The sequence below is a fragment of the Cydia splendana genome, chromosome 17, assembly GCF_910591565.1.
Source record: "Cydia splendana chromosome 17, ilCydSple1.2, whole genome shotgun sequence".
NCBI classification, from domain to species: Eukaryota; Metazoa; Arthropoda; class Insecta; order Lepidoptera; family Tortricidae; genus Cydia; species Cydia splendana.
Genome location: NC_085976.1, coordinates 9,610,761 through 9,628,814, shown reverse-complemented (window position 1 = coordinate 9,628,814; position 18,054 = coordinate 9,610,761). Strand labels below are relative to the sequence as shown.

The 18,054-nt window shown below is 38.3% G+C and overlaps 1 protein-coding gene across 1 annotated transcript in view; it reads right to left on the bottom strand.

Annotated features, from left to right (window-relative positions):
• LOC134798751 (bumetanide-sensitive sodium-(potassium)-chloride cotransporter-like) overlaps positions 1-18,054 on the bottom strand; it is a 43,506-nt gene that overhangs the window by 24,115 nt on the left and 1,337 nt on the right. Inside the window, exons 2-4 of the mRNA XM_063771125.1 lie at positions 6,990-7,096; positions 4,489-4,603; positions 1,170-1,329 (exon numbers count right to left, since the gene is read on the bottom strand). Coding sequence (XP_063627195.1) covers positions 1,170-1,329; positions 4,489-4,603; positions 6,990-7,096 — 382 coding nt within the window. The remainder of the gene's footprint in view (positions 1-1,169; positions 1,330-4,488; positions 4,604-6,989; positions 7,097-18,054) is intronic.

The following is an 18,054-nucleotide window of genomic DNA, read 5'->3' as shown; positions in this document are numbered from 1 at the left end:
AGCAGACATCGCATGAGCACGCCCTTGATCCAGCCGAACTTCAGGTTGGGGCTGGGCAGCGCAGGGCCCTCAACATTTCTCCATGGTCTGACCTGTGAGATATTACACCTTCTACATACCCACGCCAGCCTGCCCGACCACCCAGGAGAGTCGGAGGAAGAGCATCACGCCGTAAATGTTGAGCAGACATCGCATCAGCACGCCCTTGATCCAGCCGAACTTCAGGTTGGGGCTGGGCAGCGCCGGGCCCTCAACATTTCCCCATGGTCTGACCTGGGAGATATTACACCTTCTAAATACCCACGCCAGCCTGCCCGACCACCCGCGAGAGTCGGAGGAAGAGCATCACACCTAGGGTTACCAGATGACAGGAATTTTCCTGACATGTCAGGAATTTTGGCCTTTTGTCAGGAATGGGGATGGAACACGAAAATGTCAGGAATTTTTTGAATCGATAGACTTTTTTTATAAAGTACCTTTTTATTTACTGAAATTAATACAAATAAGAAATTTAATAAAAATAATAAAAAATAATCGGGTGGCCATCGCTAACGGCTAGACCCCCCCCCCCCCCCCCCCCCCGTCGTCGTCAAAGGTATGAATGTCAGGAAAAATATTCGGAAATCAGGAATTTTGTCAGGAAATTCTAAATTTGTATCTGGTAACCCTAATCACACCCCAAATGTTGAGCAGACATCGCATGAGCACGCCCTTGATCCAGCCAAACTTCGGGTTGGGGCTGGGCAGCGCCGGGCCCTCAACATTTCTCCATGGCCTGACCTGTGAGATTTTACACCTTCTACATACCCACGCCAGCCTGCCCGACCACCCAGGAGAGTCGGAGGAAAAGCATCACACCACAAATGTTGGGCAGACATCGCATGAGCACGCCCTTGATCCAGCCAAACTTCAGGTTGGGGCCGGGCAGCGCCGGGCCCTCAACATTTCTCCATGGCCTGACCTGTGAGATTTTACACCTTCTACATACCCACGCCAGCCTGCCCGACCACCCAGGAGAGTCGGAGGAAAAGCATCACGCCCCAAATGTTGAGCAGACATCGCATCAGCACGCCCTTGATCCAGCCGAATTTCAGGTTGGGGCCGGGCAGCGCCGGGCCCTCAACATTTCTCCATGGCCTGACCTGTGAGATTTTACACCTTCTACATACCCACGCCAGCCTGCCCGACCACCCAGGAGAGTCGGAGGAAAAGCATCACGCCCCAAATGTTGAGCAGACATCGCATCAGCACGCCCTTGATCCAGCCGAACTTCAGGTTGGGGCTGGGCAGCGCCGGGCCCTCGGCGTCTTTCTCCATGGTCTGACCTGGCTGAAAATAACATTTCGTGAGAAGTGTCTTTTTAAAAGAAGGCCAACTTTACGCGGTTAAAAAAATGTACAATGAACACTGTACAAGTACCATTAAATGCATGTTTCCTGGAATTTTTCTAATATCTTTGGGTAAAGTTACGGGCCACCAACGGCTTTCTTTATTGAATTAACCACATGATCTCATCGGTAGTAGGTCAACGAGAAGTCTAGTCCTCCGACTTTGCTATGCTATAAAATTCAGATTCGGCTCCTGGTCAAGATACCTAATAGGCTTTAAGTCCTCATATTTCTCATAGAATGGAAATATTCGTTCTAAAGTCCATCTACGATATTCCAAGTATTATCCTTCATACGTCTGAAGTGAGGTCCAGTTTTGACTCACAGATGTATATGGGAATTCTTCTATCTATCCTAAGCCATAGGTATCTACGAGTATAATCCTAAGTTGCGCCATATCTCACGTAGGCGTTTTTAACCAGGTTATTATTTACGCCTGACTCATCCAGCATTGCAATAATCAATGCACTCATCAAAAGGTTAACAGATCACGTAGCGAGTTATCTTAATGAATAGCGCGACCTGAGGGCTGGGGTCAGAAGGTAACCATAACGATGATAAGTACATTGTTAATTGAAACTTGAGTGTCTCCTTCGTTATTAGTGACTGATGATGCAAAGTCTAGGAGGTGCTTACTCGTAAGGCAGGATATATATTCAGTGGATTTGCTAAAAGTGTGTGCATATTTAGTAAAACAATTTTGACCATCGAACTTCTTAGCTAAGTCTGCAAACCTTATTGACCGAAGCGTAGCGAAGGTCTACGTTTTGGCTCGGGCATTTTGCTTTCGTATGTCCATCCGGATGTTCTCCTCTACAGGTCACAATTCTCAACCGATTCTCGTGAAATTTTGTGACCAGATTCTAAGATTAAATAAAATTTTTATGTCAATCCAATTTTTGGAAATTTTTAAAAATGGCGGAGTCGTGATACCTCGCGCCTAAACAAATAGTCGTATCGATATAATAAGAGTTTTTTCTTTTTGAGATATGTTTATAGATTAAATGGCCAAAAATTCAGAAAATTTATTTCGCTGGTTTCGGAGGTATTGAGATATTTAATTTTAACTAATTTTAACTTGAGAATGAGTAGCTAAATTTCGTCAGCTTATCTAAGAACTATTTGGCTCAGTTTGTAAACGTTTGCTTTTTTTGTTTGCACAGAGTCTGGGTTCGATCCCCAGTATTTGTATGCTGGGATATAATTTTTTTTATTTTTTTACACTTAAATTTCGTATTGTTTTTTTTAATTTACTATATTTTATTACAAGCTTTTTATTTAGCTTCACCTGTCCGTTGTCTGTCTGTCTGTAATCAAATCTTGCAAGTTAAATTTGATCCACTTCCCGGTTTCCGATTGAGCTGAAATTTTGCACGCATGTATAAATCGGATGACAATGCAATATTATGGTTATTGAATTAGCCTGTTAGCCAAAAATTGTTTCGTATTTGTTCTACTCTACAGGTCGCATTTCTAAACCAATTCCCGAATTTTGTAAGCAGGTTCGATAGTTAAGTTTTTATTGTCAAATTAGATTCTCTAAATTCTACTAAACAACGGAGCCATACATTTATTCAGTTTAAAGCTCTGCTCGCGAGGTCTACAGCTCACAGAGCCACTAGTGTTATATACATTACAAATTTCAAATAGATATTATTCAAGGTCTATCCGAACAATTCACTGTTTACGTGAGAAAGGCTAGGCTTAGGCATAGCTAAGTTTTTAATTATGCCTATAGTCTTCAGTAATAATGTATGCTTATAATAGTTTTCCAGTATATTGCCTATTGTGTTGACTAAGTACTACTCGTGCATATGGTACGTTTACCGTTATTATTATTCGGTATAAAACCGCATATAACATTGGTGGTCAAACATGCACCTTCCATACCCATTAGCATTTGCTAGGTACAGCCGAAGGTTGCCATGACACAGATCATAGTTTATGATATCAAACGCTTGCAACGGAACGCCATCTTAAACGTATAAAGGTCATCCATCACTTGCTCTTAACCGTATCAAACGAGGACAATTAGCTAATGAGTCCCGTAATAGCCATTGCCGGTACCTGTAAAGCTACGTCACTGGTTAGATGGACATAAGTAGATAATCTGTATTATCCCATTATTAGCCGGCTTATATCTGACGTTGTGTTTTGTCATACTTTTACTTGTACTAGCCCATTGTCGCGTTCGTGGTAAATAGGGAGGCAGAGTGTCAGTTAAAAAGTTTAAAAACGCAAAGACAACAACATCAGCCAAGTGTTTAAGCTTTGGTCTTCGGTTGCCGCCGTACGCTGCTAGTCACAAAGTATGGGAAAACAGTAACATTATATAGAACGGGACGCTGACGCAGATTGGCCTCCTCTCTCGCTTTATGGTGTAAACAACGTACAGCACACATGCAAAAAACGTATCATACTCGTATAACGCAGTTGCTGTCACTCTGCATCTATAACCCTAATTTTCAAGGGTAGATTGGTGTATCTGAATAAGCGCATTATTTAAATAGGACAGTGACGGAATAGTACATTATTGTCGAGGCTCGGAAGTAGCTACTTGCAGGCTGAGGATTCGTTTTAAACGGACGACCTTGGGAGTCCGTTTAATTGAATCCGAAGCCAGCAAGTAGCCTTCCAGCCGAGTCATATATAGTGCTTTTCTCAAAAATGGTGCAAGAAATATAAATATCATAGAAATATTTTACAAAAGCAACTTTCTTACGTATATATTTTCACAGAAAAAAGTAGAAACAATTGAAAAAATTAGCTTTGCCGCCTTTTTATTTTTTTAATAAAAAAATAGAAGTGTATTTTTCTGCCGAAAATACGCCAACCTATTTGAGACAGCTAAATAGTCGCGGTACTAATCATCTGTTTGGCTGTTTAATGGGCCTGTGCCTTCATTTGATATGGCCATTTCAACTTTTAAAAAGTTTGGAACTCGACAAATAATGGAATTTGTATGCAACATTGCAGTCCCAAAATCGAGACTGCAATGTTTTTAACTTTTTAATTTTTGACTGACCATAAACTACGCGCTTCGCAACCTATTTTTTAAACGGCAAAGTCGACTTTGCCGTCCATTTTTGAGAAAACTCACCTTCCTGGACAGAGAGGCGTTGTGCAGCTCATCCAATGTGGGTCGGGGCGCCGCGTGCAGGGACAATACGTTCCTGTAGTTGTCCAGCCTGGGCAACGCTTCGCGGGTGAAATGTCTGTTGACAAATTCTTTCTTTAGGTTTACTTAAACGATGCATCAGCATCTAATTCTACTATTCAGGCTAAGTAGGAGGGGCCATCACAGACATTTAAATCCAAAGATCATCTTGGTACCGGAGTGGTAGAGATGGATAGAGGAAGGCTAGAAGACGCCCTTAGATCCTTTAATGGTGCCTTGCAGCCGGTGCGATACGCATTCAGCTCTTTTGGTGTCCAATTTACATTTCGACATACCAAATCATTATTGATATCGCTTTGAATGTCCTAAATCTGATGATATTTTCTTTACTGATCTTAACTGACAGAGCTATTATAAACTATAAGTAATAGAAGTTCTGGTTCATACACATTCAAATGTGTATAAGTAGTTTCGTATTTGATAATAGGGAATATTACGCAAAACTCTGCGTAGAGGGCGTCACTAACTCAATCACAAAGCCTACCATGTGGCCTACCGTGAAACACGACAATCGAAAGTTCTGTTTCTTCCTCTCTATCACTCTTGCTTATTCGATCGATACAGAGGCAGGTAATGAAATTTCGATTTTCGCGTTTCGCGGTAGGCCACCTGTAAACAAACCGCCTTGATGCATCAATGTCATAGTAAAAACTTGTCAAAAAACTGTTTAAGGCCTAGGTAGACCGAGGCGAATCGGGTAATTTTTTGTTTGACGGTAAATAAATACAATTTTTAAGGTGATACTGTTTTTATTAAAATTCAGTTGGACAAATTATTTAATAATGAACAGAATCCAAGGTTCAGACATAAAATCAAACTTAAATATGATTTATGAAAAATAAAATACAAAACCTCTTAGAAAATCCGATTCGCCCCATTTTAAGGGGTAAAACGGATCAAAAAAACTCTGTCATAAAATCTTAGTTAATAATAGTTAAGAATGTTAATTATGTTAAACATATAATTAAGAATCAATAAGGGCAAATAATTGAGATCAACTATCATTGGTATCTTTAATGTTGCATTTGAGCATTTTTTTATACCTCCTTTCTAGTTAATTTTTTTTAACACACCACTTATAGAAAGCGCAACATAAAATCACTCCTATATGCTACTATATATTTTAACAATAAATCCAAAACATGCTAATGGCCTTTTAGCAACAAAATCGAATAACTTAAATGAAAATAAACAAAAAAAAATTAAACTTTTACAAACAAAAACTTGAAAAATCACACATATCCGATTCACCCCATACAAGAAAATTAGTTATTTGTAAGAAAACACTCGACGTAGGAACAGCTGTTTCGTTAAAACCTTATCAGCAGCTGTAGTCATGTTTTCTGCCGACCATTCCCCCTGGAGGATCTTCTTTTTATATGTACGTTCGTTTTATACCATCTAAAATATGCAAACATAAAATAAACTAAACAAAACCGTCCAAAAACCTTGTTTTATAATGTGATCCTAAACGCCCCCAATCAGATGATCCGAATAACTCCATATCATAGGTTTGAATTATTTTCGCTTAACGGAAATATACCTTTAAATACAATAATAAGATTTTGGCAAAAATTTCATTTTTGGTACAAGCTTTTATCGCTGAATGTACTTTTCTTACGACAGACAACTAATACTCATCGAGACAATTCTAAAAACCCCTAACACAATTAAGTTACGTTGTTTCATCACAGAGTTCCTATGGCCACCTCCTGTCTCCATCATCAGATCAGTTCGACAGTACCATATTATTGTATTGTCATCAGAACTACATAGAGCTGCCAATTTTCATGACGCTACGATCCTTGGAAGATGGTTAAATTAGTTACCTTAGATTCCATTACATAGTTACATACAGGTCGACCTAATAAAAGCTTGTTAAAAACAAATTAGACTTATCGGGAAGTGTCACCGTGACCGACGCGTGAGTCTTATCCGATGGCAGTAACTGTGGCGACATGCGTTGGGAACAGAGCGAATGCGGGACGCTGATTGGCTGGCTGCAACTAACCGCGATCTTTCAAATTTGACAGAAATGCTTATTTTGATCCGATTTCCCCAGTGATCCGATTCTCCTCGGTCGACCCTATATGTAAGTAACTTATTAGTCTTATTCTCTATGGCAGCGGTCGGCAACCAGCGGCCCGCGAACCTCTCACTTGCGGCCCGAGAGCCTTCCTGGCTATTTTGTATGAAATATTGACAAATGACAATGTCTGATAAAGTCATAAATATGCGTCACAAAGTCACAAAGTGCGGCCCACGTCCACTTCGTTAACTGCTATGTGGCCCTTGGCTGCTAAAAGGTCGCTGACCGCTGCTCTATGGTTTACTAAAAAAATTAGTGCTGCACTCTGGCGGCAGAACATTGCAGTAATACTCCCTATTGTAAGTTCTCTATAACTTCGACAAACCTGTCTTACCTGAAGCTCTTGCCATATTTGGTGTCAGACGCCGTGAGCGGATCGTCGCTCTCCATCCCCGATTCGTTGGAGTCCTCCGTAGCTTCATCCTCAGACTTTCCCTGCATCTGCAGCAGAATAGGATAGTAGAACATAAGTTAGCGCGAGAAATATTAACAAATAGTTACTATACAGGATGGCCAAAAAATAAGTGCATTGCCGTTGCCAGGGGAAAAATTTACCCCCCCATAGAAAATGGACCAGCCAAAATGTATGAAACAACCAAATATCGCGATTTCGGGATAGTTCTCATAGTAAAAGTTGCTCAGTATAATCCCAAAACCTCCCTGGCAACGGGAATGCGCTTATTTTTTGGCCACCGTGTAGAGACTTGTGAGTTAGTGAGTAGAGGTATCCGAGGACCGGCAATCATACAAGGTTTGAATGGAAAACATGTTATTATAAAAGCATAAGCATAATTTGTATCCAGTCAAGTTACCATATTAGGAAGGTATTACCTAATTCCTTTCAACGTACCCCAAATTGAGCATCGGTAGCTAATATTGTCTTCGGTTACCGCAATAGTTACTCATGAAATAAAACTATTGAAACGGATTATATCGCGTATATTGAACACCCGTTGACCACGAACGCTGTAAAGGGTTCGAAACGTCGGGATGTACATAGTATGAATTCAATATACGCGATATAAGGACCGTATCGTTTATTATGGGTACAGATAAAACCTGGTCTAACTGTTGACGTGTGTATTATTTTGTATTACTATGTTCTTAAGGTATAATCTGGGGGTATTTTTAAGCCATATCTGATATAAGAAGGTTTTACATTTATTTCATTTTAGGGACTTTATGATGATTTTAATACCGTCTAGCAAATATAATTTGGACAAGCCTATCGACTTAATTTGAGACAATTTTACCGATTCCTTGGTACGATTTAAAGAAACAAAAGGTTAATATGCTGCCAAAATATGCCATCTAAGTGTCCTTTTCATGATTGCTCAATTGAACATCCACAGAATAAATGTGGTGAATTTTTATCTTTACATGAAAACGACTTTTTATGCAACATTTTGGATTCCCGTCAATTTATGACGCAAGCGAAATGAGGGAAACAGCTAAAAGAACCTACCGAAATCCAAAGCCTAACGGACATTCATGTCGTTGAACCATGGCTAGAGCAGGTCGATAGAAACGCTCCATGATGGTTATATTGTATACCAAAGTCGGGGTTGTCGTAAGTAACATGCCATATTCTCTAAAAGGCCACCATGCACAGATCCAAAACATTTTTTCCAACTAAAAGAAATGATTAGACTATGCCCAGATGTTTCGCTTTACGAATCATATATAATTTCTGTTTACATAGTACGATTTTTTTTGTGTAATATCTCGTCTTGTTCGCAAACCGCAAATTTTCTTGTAGTATTTGGACAAAATCTTTGTAGTTACTCGGGAGGATTAGGTAAATATTGTCCAAACCATATGCTTTACGTGATCTCCCAGGACGAAATGTTACTTATTATTAAAGCACTAATTAAACTATATGTGTAATTTTTTAATAAAAATATAATACCAGAAAAAACGGCTAAGTGAAGTTGTACCCATAATAAACGATACAGTCCTTAATCCGTTTCAATAGTTTTATTTCATCGGTAGCTAAATTATAAGTTTTGTTATAGACAAAAACACCTCGATGAGAAATCGTATATAACGTAAGTATGTTAGCATTATTGACATTGCTTACGGTTGTTCTATTTGTATAATTTGCCATCGTAAATAATTCAGAAACATGTGTTGTATGAATGAAACTACGCAGTCTAAACACTTGTGTGGCTCTTCAAAATATGCGTACCAAATACGTACCAAGTTCTGCGCGTAAAAAATTACGACATCAAGCTAGAATAATTAAGAATATAATTCAATTTAAGGTACAAAAATATAAAATAAATAGGTATTGACGGTTAAACGTAACGTTTGATGAACTTAAACAAAATGTAAATTGTGCCATATATGTTTATATATTTAATTTTTTGAAGTGATAACTTCTTTAGCGGCGCTGTGCACTTTTTGAGGTGAGGAAAATATGATAAACTCGAGACAGCGTAAGGCGTATAAAGGCGTAACCCTCTCTTTCTACCGCGCGGCTAAAATGTATACCTGAGCCTGCTGTTTCGTTTAGGCGGCGCAGCAGGGCGCTTGCGTGACGTCACGTGTGACGGACAATGTCATTGTGTTTTTCTTTTTTTGATTTAAATGCCATCTAGTGAGTTTCCCTCAAACTGCTATTAATATAACTGTAGTAATCACAGTGATGAGCTTAGGGGTTTCAAGTAATGCAACGAAATAACGCTAGATGGCCCCAATAATACATAGTGCTGCAGATATTATTGCACTAGATGGCGCTGTTATTAAAATTTTGAGTTACAATGTGGTTGAATTTTCACTTCTGCCGGCACTCCCGGAGTGCAACCCGTTGTTTTTTTTTTTTAATTATATACGTTTGCTTTCTACATATACTTTGCTTTCGGATATACAAGGATAATATGTGTCGTAATATTGTAATCTCTAGCTTTTACGTAGTCTTCATATATATATAGTGACCCAAGACCACCTGAGAATCCACTGCGTTGAAGATAGAAATTGTATTTTGTTCTTAAGCTGTTCGCTGTGAATTCTGCTGCATCCGTGTACGGTACGCAGATGTGTTGATAGCCTTAATCGCAGCAACACATCTGATAATGTAGACACATATAATCCACCGAGTTTAAGGTATTCTTCTTCTTCTCGCGTCGATGCTTCAGACTGCGCGGGACCAGAAGTTAAAAACGTAAAGTTAAAAACATTTATCGTATTTATAGGGTACCTTGACATGAAATTAGTATAAAACAATTAATTACCTAAAATCATGCGTATCATAACACTGAAATCAATTATCACGTTGTCCTAATACGTTAAACATTGAAGCACGACTTCACGATCTTCACAGAATTACACAAGGACGTATGACCAATTGACCATACGTGACCACGACAAAGTTATGTTTACTAGTTGTTTAAATTTCTAGAAAACGTATTAACGTATACATTAACACGACAATCGCACCGATACTTTAGGGCTTCAACCACATAGGTGACATTAAAGCGACTAAGATCCGTCCGTGTTTCTAGTTTGAACATCCTCGTAAGTAAACCAATAGTCAAATATGTAGATATACAGTCAACTCAAACTAAGTCAGGTAAAACGGCAAAATTCTGTTTTCGAAGTTCTAGTAAAACTGATACAAACATCAAAATTTTCTTCCTGTACCCCTCATTTGCAAACAACACCACATACTTATATATTTTAAGACTTAAAGCGCCTATAGCCAATGGCTGAACAATACGCAATAAACAACAAACTAAGCAGGAGAACGACTCATTAACCCTTATAAATACTTGTATGTGTACAAACTATACAGTCCTACAGTCGACGTCAAAAATATGTTTAGGTACACTTTTGCACCTTACTCCTTTGTAATAAGTAATAAGGCGAAAAATGTGAACATATATTTGACGTCTACCGTACAAACAAACAACATAAATTACAACGTATAAGTAGGTATAATGTATGTTTTTTGCTCTGCCGCGTAAGTACATAATTATTATAATGTTGACTTCTTTTGGTGTCGAATGATTTTATTTTTGATTTTTGATGTACAAGATGAAAAACACAAAAACTCAATCCCGCGTAATAGGCTTAATTAAATTTAATCTAGATGGATAAGCCCAAAATATCTACACAAACCCACTGAGAACCGAAAAACGCCATACAAAAACCACCCATAGAAGAATGCTTTCATCAGACGGAGTTTACACAAACATAAAAATATACCTTAATTAATGTGGTGATATTCTAAAAACTTGCGTGCCTTTCTAGTTAGATCTCTCACTTCCTCCTCCGAACATTTTATGATTTCATCTCATCAGTAAGCCTGAGCTCCACGTGTTCTCAGAAGTCAGAACTAGTCCGCAGCTCCGTAAGATAGTATCATTAATATCAGCATAAGAACATCACGTAGACATGAGATTACTTTGATTGTGATCTAACTACTGTTGACACTCATCAAGTCATCACTGGGACTGATTTTTAATGATTTGCACAACTATTGTATTGTGCAGAACAGAACGAATTATCTCTGCTCTGTCTTGACCTAATTCAGTCAACAAAAATCTTAAAATTAAAGAATGTGTTTTAAAATAAATACCTACATAGAAAAACTACTTATACCGTTGTAGTACAAATACATTTTACTTTATTAAGATCCATATGAAAGTGAAGGCCTACAAATAATTTTGGCTACAAATATAATGACCACCAAAAAATTGAAAAAATACTTTGGTACCCTAAATAAAAAAATCATGCTTACCAAAAAATATTACTGAACACCGAAAAAATAAGGCCTAAAAATACAAAAGTACCACCATTTTAATTACGACTGCACTTCAAATTATATTCAAATACCAAATATATTGAATGATCACCAAAAATCATTAATGATCACCAAATCTTGAAGACCAAATTAATGCGATATTTTCACCTAAATAAACCACCATGATTACCAAATGTATACATATTACCAAATAAAGTAAACTGATGCCAAAATTACTAGCCCCTCCCGCTCAACCCCCCGTAGCTCGCACCGCATACCTACCTAACCTAATCTACTTTTCTAGTAGCATTTCGTTATGCTACTAGAAAAGCAAGTTAAACTGCTATCAGTTAAGTGGGTAAGGTTAGGTTAGCACTGCGACCCTTACAGAAACGAAATGGTACTAAAAAAGTAGATTAGGTTAAGTTTCAACTGCTACCCATACGGATACGAAACGCTACTAGAAAAGTGGGTTAGGTTAGGTTTGAACTGCGACCCTTACAGAAAAGAAATGCTACTAGAAAAGTGGGTTAGGTTAGGTTTGAACTGCGACCCATACAGAAACGAAATGCTACTAGAAAAGTGGGTTAGGTTAGGTTTGAACTGCGACCCTTGCAGAAAAGAAATGCTACTAGAAAAGTGGGTTAGGTTAGGTTTGAACTGCGACCCTTACAGAAACAAAATGCTACTAGAAAAGTGGGTTAGGTTAGGTTAGAACTGCGACTGTTACAGAAATAAAATGCTACTAGAAAAAGGTGACGAAGTGGATTAATTAATTTAATAGGATAACGATATATTAAATATTTGCACATTTTTAATTAAAATGTGGTTACAATTTTTGTGATCATTTACTATTTTTGCGTTAACAATGATTATTTTGGAGTCATTTGCTTTAGTAGGATAGCAAGATTTAAAAATTTGGTTATCTGCATTTTACATTATAATAGAGTTTTAATTTTGGTGGTCATTTACTATTTTTGGGTTTACAATGATTATTTTGGTGTCATTTTCTTTAATAGGATAGCAAGATGTAAAAATTTGGTTATCATTTCACATTAAAATGGGGTTTGAAATTTGGTAATCATTGACTATTTTTGGGTTAATAATGATTGGTTTGGTGTCATTTCCTTTAAAAGGATAGTGAAATGTAATAAAATTGGTAATCATTTCACATTAAAATGGTGTTATAATTTTGGTGATCATTCATGATTTTAGGGTGGCAAAATAGATTTTTTTGGTATTAAATTTTACTAAATCTGGTGATCAGTTAAATAGCAGCCAATAATTTTGTAGGTATGTAACAATCAATGGGAGCTTAATATTGCCTTAGGATGGTATTCCACCTTCCAATTTCTTATCTCCAGTCAAAATGTGAGACGGAAATACACATTGGACCAAGAAATTGGACAGGTCGAATACCACCCTTAAGGGGCCCACTGATTAACAGTCCGCCGGACGGTATCGGCCTGTCAGTTGTTCGGAACTGTCAAAGTTTTGTTCTAACTGACAGGCCGATACCGTCCGGCGCACTGTTAATCAGTGGGCCCCTTAAGGGTGGTATTCGACCTGTCCAATTTCACAGCACAACAGTGATCGCCATTCAGTCCTTTACTAAATGAGGTGATTGAGGTGAGTCTAACCAATAGTATTTGATGAGATCTGTCAAATAGATATAAGTCCCTCAAAAGTTCATATTTTTGTCACGGTTAAAGTATCGACGCTAAAAATTCGCTAATAATCGTGTAAAGGGTTTTACTGTAATTATCACCAATATCGTTGCAATGTTGAGATTGGTTTCTGTGATGCTGCCCAAAGCGAAGTTGATTAGGTACCATAAAGACATCACGTTCGGGGTTCAATCAGTTCAATGACCGCGATTTCGTTGCATTCTTCAAATATGTGCTATGGCTATGACACGATCGAAAGTTGATCATTTTAGTACCTTGTCACTTTTACTTAATTGGAGGGCCAACATATTGAATGTGCTTATTCCACAGAACGCGGCCAATAAAAAACTAACTACGACAGCTATGAGAAATTCTTTTTCCCTTAGGTACCTACGTAAATTGTCCAACCTTGATTACGGTGCACGGTGGCGTCCTTTGGCATCCCTAAACACTGAAGCCAATTGACTTAGTTTTATAAAACCCACTTAGTAAATTGATAATTTACCGAGCGTTGGCGAAAACTTGACGTTTCGTTAAAATCAAGACATATCTATCCCGTCAGGCCCCTGGTTTCATATTTAAAAAGACCCCGTATCTGTTTCTACATCTTTAAAAATAACACCTTGAGCTAATTCGCCTTATCGTCAGATTCCAGCCACGCTCAAAACTGAAAGGTCCTAAAATATCAGTTAATCCAATAAACATAAGCTACATTGATTTAGAACTGTAGAATTTACAAGGATTGCTAAGTTTAGCCAGTCTAAATATAGCCACACTTGAACCTTGTTAACACGGACAGGACAATGGTAACAAGTGAAATGTCCTATTAGGATAGGAAGTGCTAAATTGTCTGGATTCGTCTGCATTCTTGAAATGTTAGGCTATGTAAGTGACTTCTACATACCTAACTAGACATTGTAATGTAACTTTTTAACTGACTTCTATCTAGTTATGTTTCTAAGAATACATTTAATTATGACTAGCGACACGCCCCGGCTTCGCAGGGGTTACACAAAACCTTAACAAATTAATTATATTTACACCTTACTCCTTTCTCAAGAATCACTCTATTGATAGGTGGAAACCGCATGAAAATCCGTTCAGTAGTTTTCGAGTTTATCGCGAACATACATACACACAAACAGTCAACGGCGGCGGTGGACTTTGTTTTATAAGTACGTCTACCACCAGTTTTGACATTGAAATAACGCTCACGTCTACTTAATTTAGTTTCTGTACAATTCGCTTGCACTAATATGCGAGTACGAGCGAGATGCATAGAAAGTAAGTTACGTAGACGTGAGCGTATATGTCAATGTCAAAACTGATGGTAGACGTACTAGTGTAGTGATTTACTAATCACCATATGTATGTGTTATAAATGTGATAAATTGAACATGTTTAGAAAGGTCAGTGGAAAAACCCATTTCCGCTTTCCAAATGACTTTGCTGGTTTCATTGGAACCGCTTTAGGAGTGTTTATGCATATTGACACGCTATGTTTATAGCTTCAATGTAAACAGAAACTAGCATTGTCCTTATGGTGGAAGGCATAAACAAATGCAGCTTGTTTATCTTCATCTTTCAGCCTAAGCGAAGGATGCAATAGTAGCGAAGAAGTCGATACGGTCTATTTCACACCGACTTTGATGGATGTAAGTAAAAACTATTATCTACTTTTTGTGACCTGACCTGATGACATTGCTGTTCAAGAATGCGACAAATTAGAATCACGCGGTCAGTTTTGTTGCTGGATGTGTCAATACGGTCAATTCGTTGCCTAGATTTACCACCTACAAACACTAAATTTATTGGTGAGTTGAAACTGGGTCGATCCGCCAAGACCAGGGATTATTCCAAACGTGTATCATCCGCAAATGAAAGATGGCCTGAGACTGACCACTAGGTAACAGTTGTCCCACTCCCAGCGACAGGGATTAAGACGAAACAGGAGCTGAGTTTTAAATATTTTAGGCAAATATACCCGTCTCGCTAACGGAAGCGGCACCTAAAAGTAGTGCGATAAGGACAAGGCGAAAAATCCTGCGTAAAAATCTCAAAAGTCGAGGTTTCGTACTCCTCTGTTTCCTCCTCCAAAACTTAACCAATCGTAACCAAATTTGGTAATCTAAATGATTATGAAATTATCAGTGTCGGACCGTTTTGCTTTTTTGGCTAATTGATATCAGTTTTGAATGCCACGCTTCTCATTGCGGCATAGTCAAATAGGCCATTTTGGCCATTTTTGAAGGGCTCTAGCGCCTTAAAAAACAAAAATATCAAAAAAACAAAACGGTCCGACACAGATATTGTCAATATTAATCTGTGTTGAAAAAATCATTGTTCTAGCTTCAAAAACCACGGAGGAAAACGAGGAGTACGTTTGTATGGAGAAATGACCACTCCCGTTGGCTCTTAAGACCGTTGAGCAACTATTTAGATTGGCGATAAGAAAAACATCAAAAAGCAAAAGAAGAAAAAAGAAGGAGAGGCACCTGAAGAAGAAAATGTTACGAATCTTGAGGTCGTAATTATACTGGCTGACAAGAGACGAACGCTCGCCTGCGATTTGAATATTTTGAATATTTGCCTTAAAAATTCTGTCACAAATCCGACTGCATTAGAAGCCAATACAGCCATCACTACCAAAAAAGGCCAATTATATTTCTAACACTATCTTGTTGAAACTAGGTCGGTCCGCCAAGAAACCAGGTGTGTTATTTCAAGCACCCATCCCGCTAAGTGGACCTGCGAGGCTATAGGAAGCGAACGCCGCGGGTGCACTTATCCAATTTGAAACTATTATGATTTATTGGAAGACGGGGCGCCGACGGCGAACGTCTTCGATGTTCAGAGATGGAGGGAAACTATGGGTAAAAGGCCATGAACTTGAGTAACTCTAGTGCTCTACTATGCATACTATGCTTTTAATTACTTAACTTAACGTTAACGTTCATTATGGACGAGCCCACAAGAATAATTCTCGTCAACCTCGTAATATTTAATTTCGTGCTAAATATACTACTCACTGCTGTTTTGAAGTCAAACGAACTAGATATTAACTACCCGGGCTCATGGACCCAAGCAGGATCTTTATCCTTAAACACTGGAGATTGCTATTTTGCACCGCTTCGTGCCATTGGATATTACCAGAGCCGTATAGGGGATCCATGCAAACGTAGTCGACTATTTCCTCCGTGGTTTTTGACCCTAGAGTAATAAATAATATATACCTAACTTGAAATTTGTAAAAAACAAACAACGATTTTAACTTTCGCAAATGAAAGATGTCCGCAATTTCCGCAAATGAAAGATGTCCGCAAATGCAGCGTCAAACCAAATCATATTCTTCTTTATTATTTAGCAGAACGCGTTTTTAAATATACCTCCGACGTTTCAAGGACGGCATTGTCTCCGTGGAATCATATTCTTCAGTATAAAGTAGAGATGTTCTTTTGCTTCTACATCAATCGTTTACTTTTAACGTTTTTACATTTACTAATAATGGCTAAAATCCCATATGGAACATTAACTAAATAATAAAACTGTCGACACTGCTTCAAAGTAAAAATATAAGTAATATAACTAAAATTGAATTTTAATGGAAGTTGCGTTAATTTAAAGAGTCGTAATTCTCCTATTGAGGGTTGGGCGTGGGCGGATCTAGTTACGGTAGTAAAAGGTTTCGCGAAAACCGCGTCATATTACTTTCCAGTAACATGGGAAAACGACATATGGCACCGCCAACTGCTAGTGTGGGTATTAGAACTCGAGTCTTTTGAGACTACATTAGAAAAAAAATATCGTTTCTACGAGACTCTGCGCTAAAAATAAACTTATGAGATTTTTAGGCTGTTTCCACCAGAGATGTACGAGGATGCGAAGCGAGGGATATGTTTGTAATGCGAGAACTCGCATGCGAGTTTCATTACATTGCGGGTTTTGATCGGTCGGTTAAATTGGACGTAACCAACAGTCCGCAATGTAACTAAAATCGCATGCGAGTTCGCCCACCGCCGTCTAAATCAGCCTTTAAGAACCAATAGAAAATTGCCGACTAGAGCTGTGCTGAGCGAGGATAGGTAAATAAAGTGTAGTACCTTATACCTATATAAGTCAATGTTCGCAGCCATTCAGCACTGGAAATAGAAGATTTACAGGCCAGTGTGAAATAACATCTATATACCTAATTACGACCAAGATGATGAAAAAAAAGCTTTTTTATATCCGGATGTAACTGAATCAAAAGCCCGCATACACGGGTATGGTAAAAAGACAAACCCACGGAAATTCATTGTTTGCAGAACATTAATCGCATTGTGACCATAAAGCCTATTTACCGACTGTATAAACAGGTAGCGCTCTATTATTTCCACATTGCTTATCTTATTTAACATCTCGAATCACGGAATCAAAACGATCTTAGTTATGGAAATGTTTAATTCACATATGGCCTTTTAAAGTTTCACGTTATGGCGGGTTATGGTCGAACGTAGTTAAAATTTTATAACTGCGATAAGGTAAGTTAGATACCTACATTGCTATGGTTTGCGCTGAACGGAAGTGAGTTAACACTAGTTCAGGTTTAATTATTGACGATTATAATTTTTTCGAGTATTCAGTCAGACAAGTTGTCAAGGACCCCAGGCTCCCATGAGCCGCGGGCAAAAATGCCGGGATAACGCGAGGAAGAAAAAAGAATTCAGTCACACAAGCTTTCTTTACGTGCTCATAATTCAGTAACCACTAGTTGTTACGAGATTATGCAAAGAGAATTAAATCACTACGTTTTAGGATTACGTACCTATCACAATAGGTACCCTTATGGACATTATGTTACTTAGTACCTACGGTAGGTGCTGGCAGATGTTCATATCATTTTCTTGGGGGTCAACCGTAAAATATTATTTAAAAAATCGAAAATTGCTATCATCTCTAACACTGGGATTATACTAGGCTAGAATAGGAGTGGACTGGCCCAGGAAAGT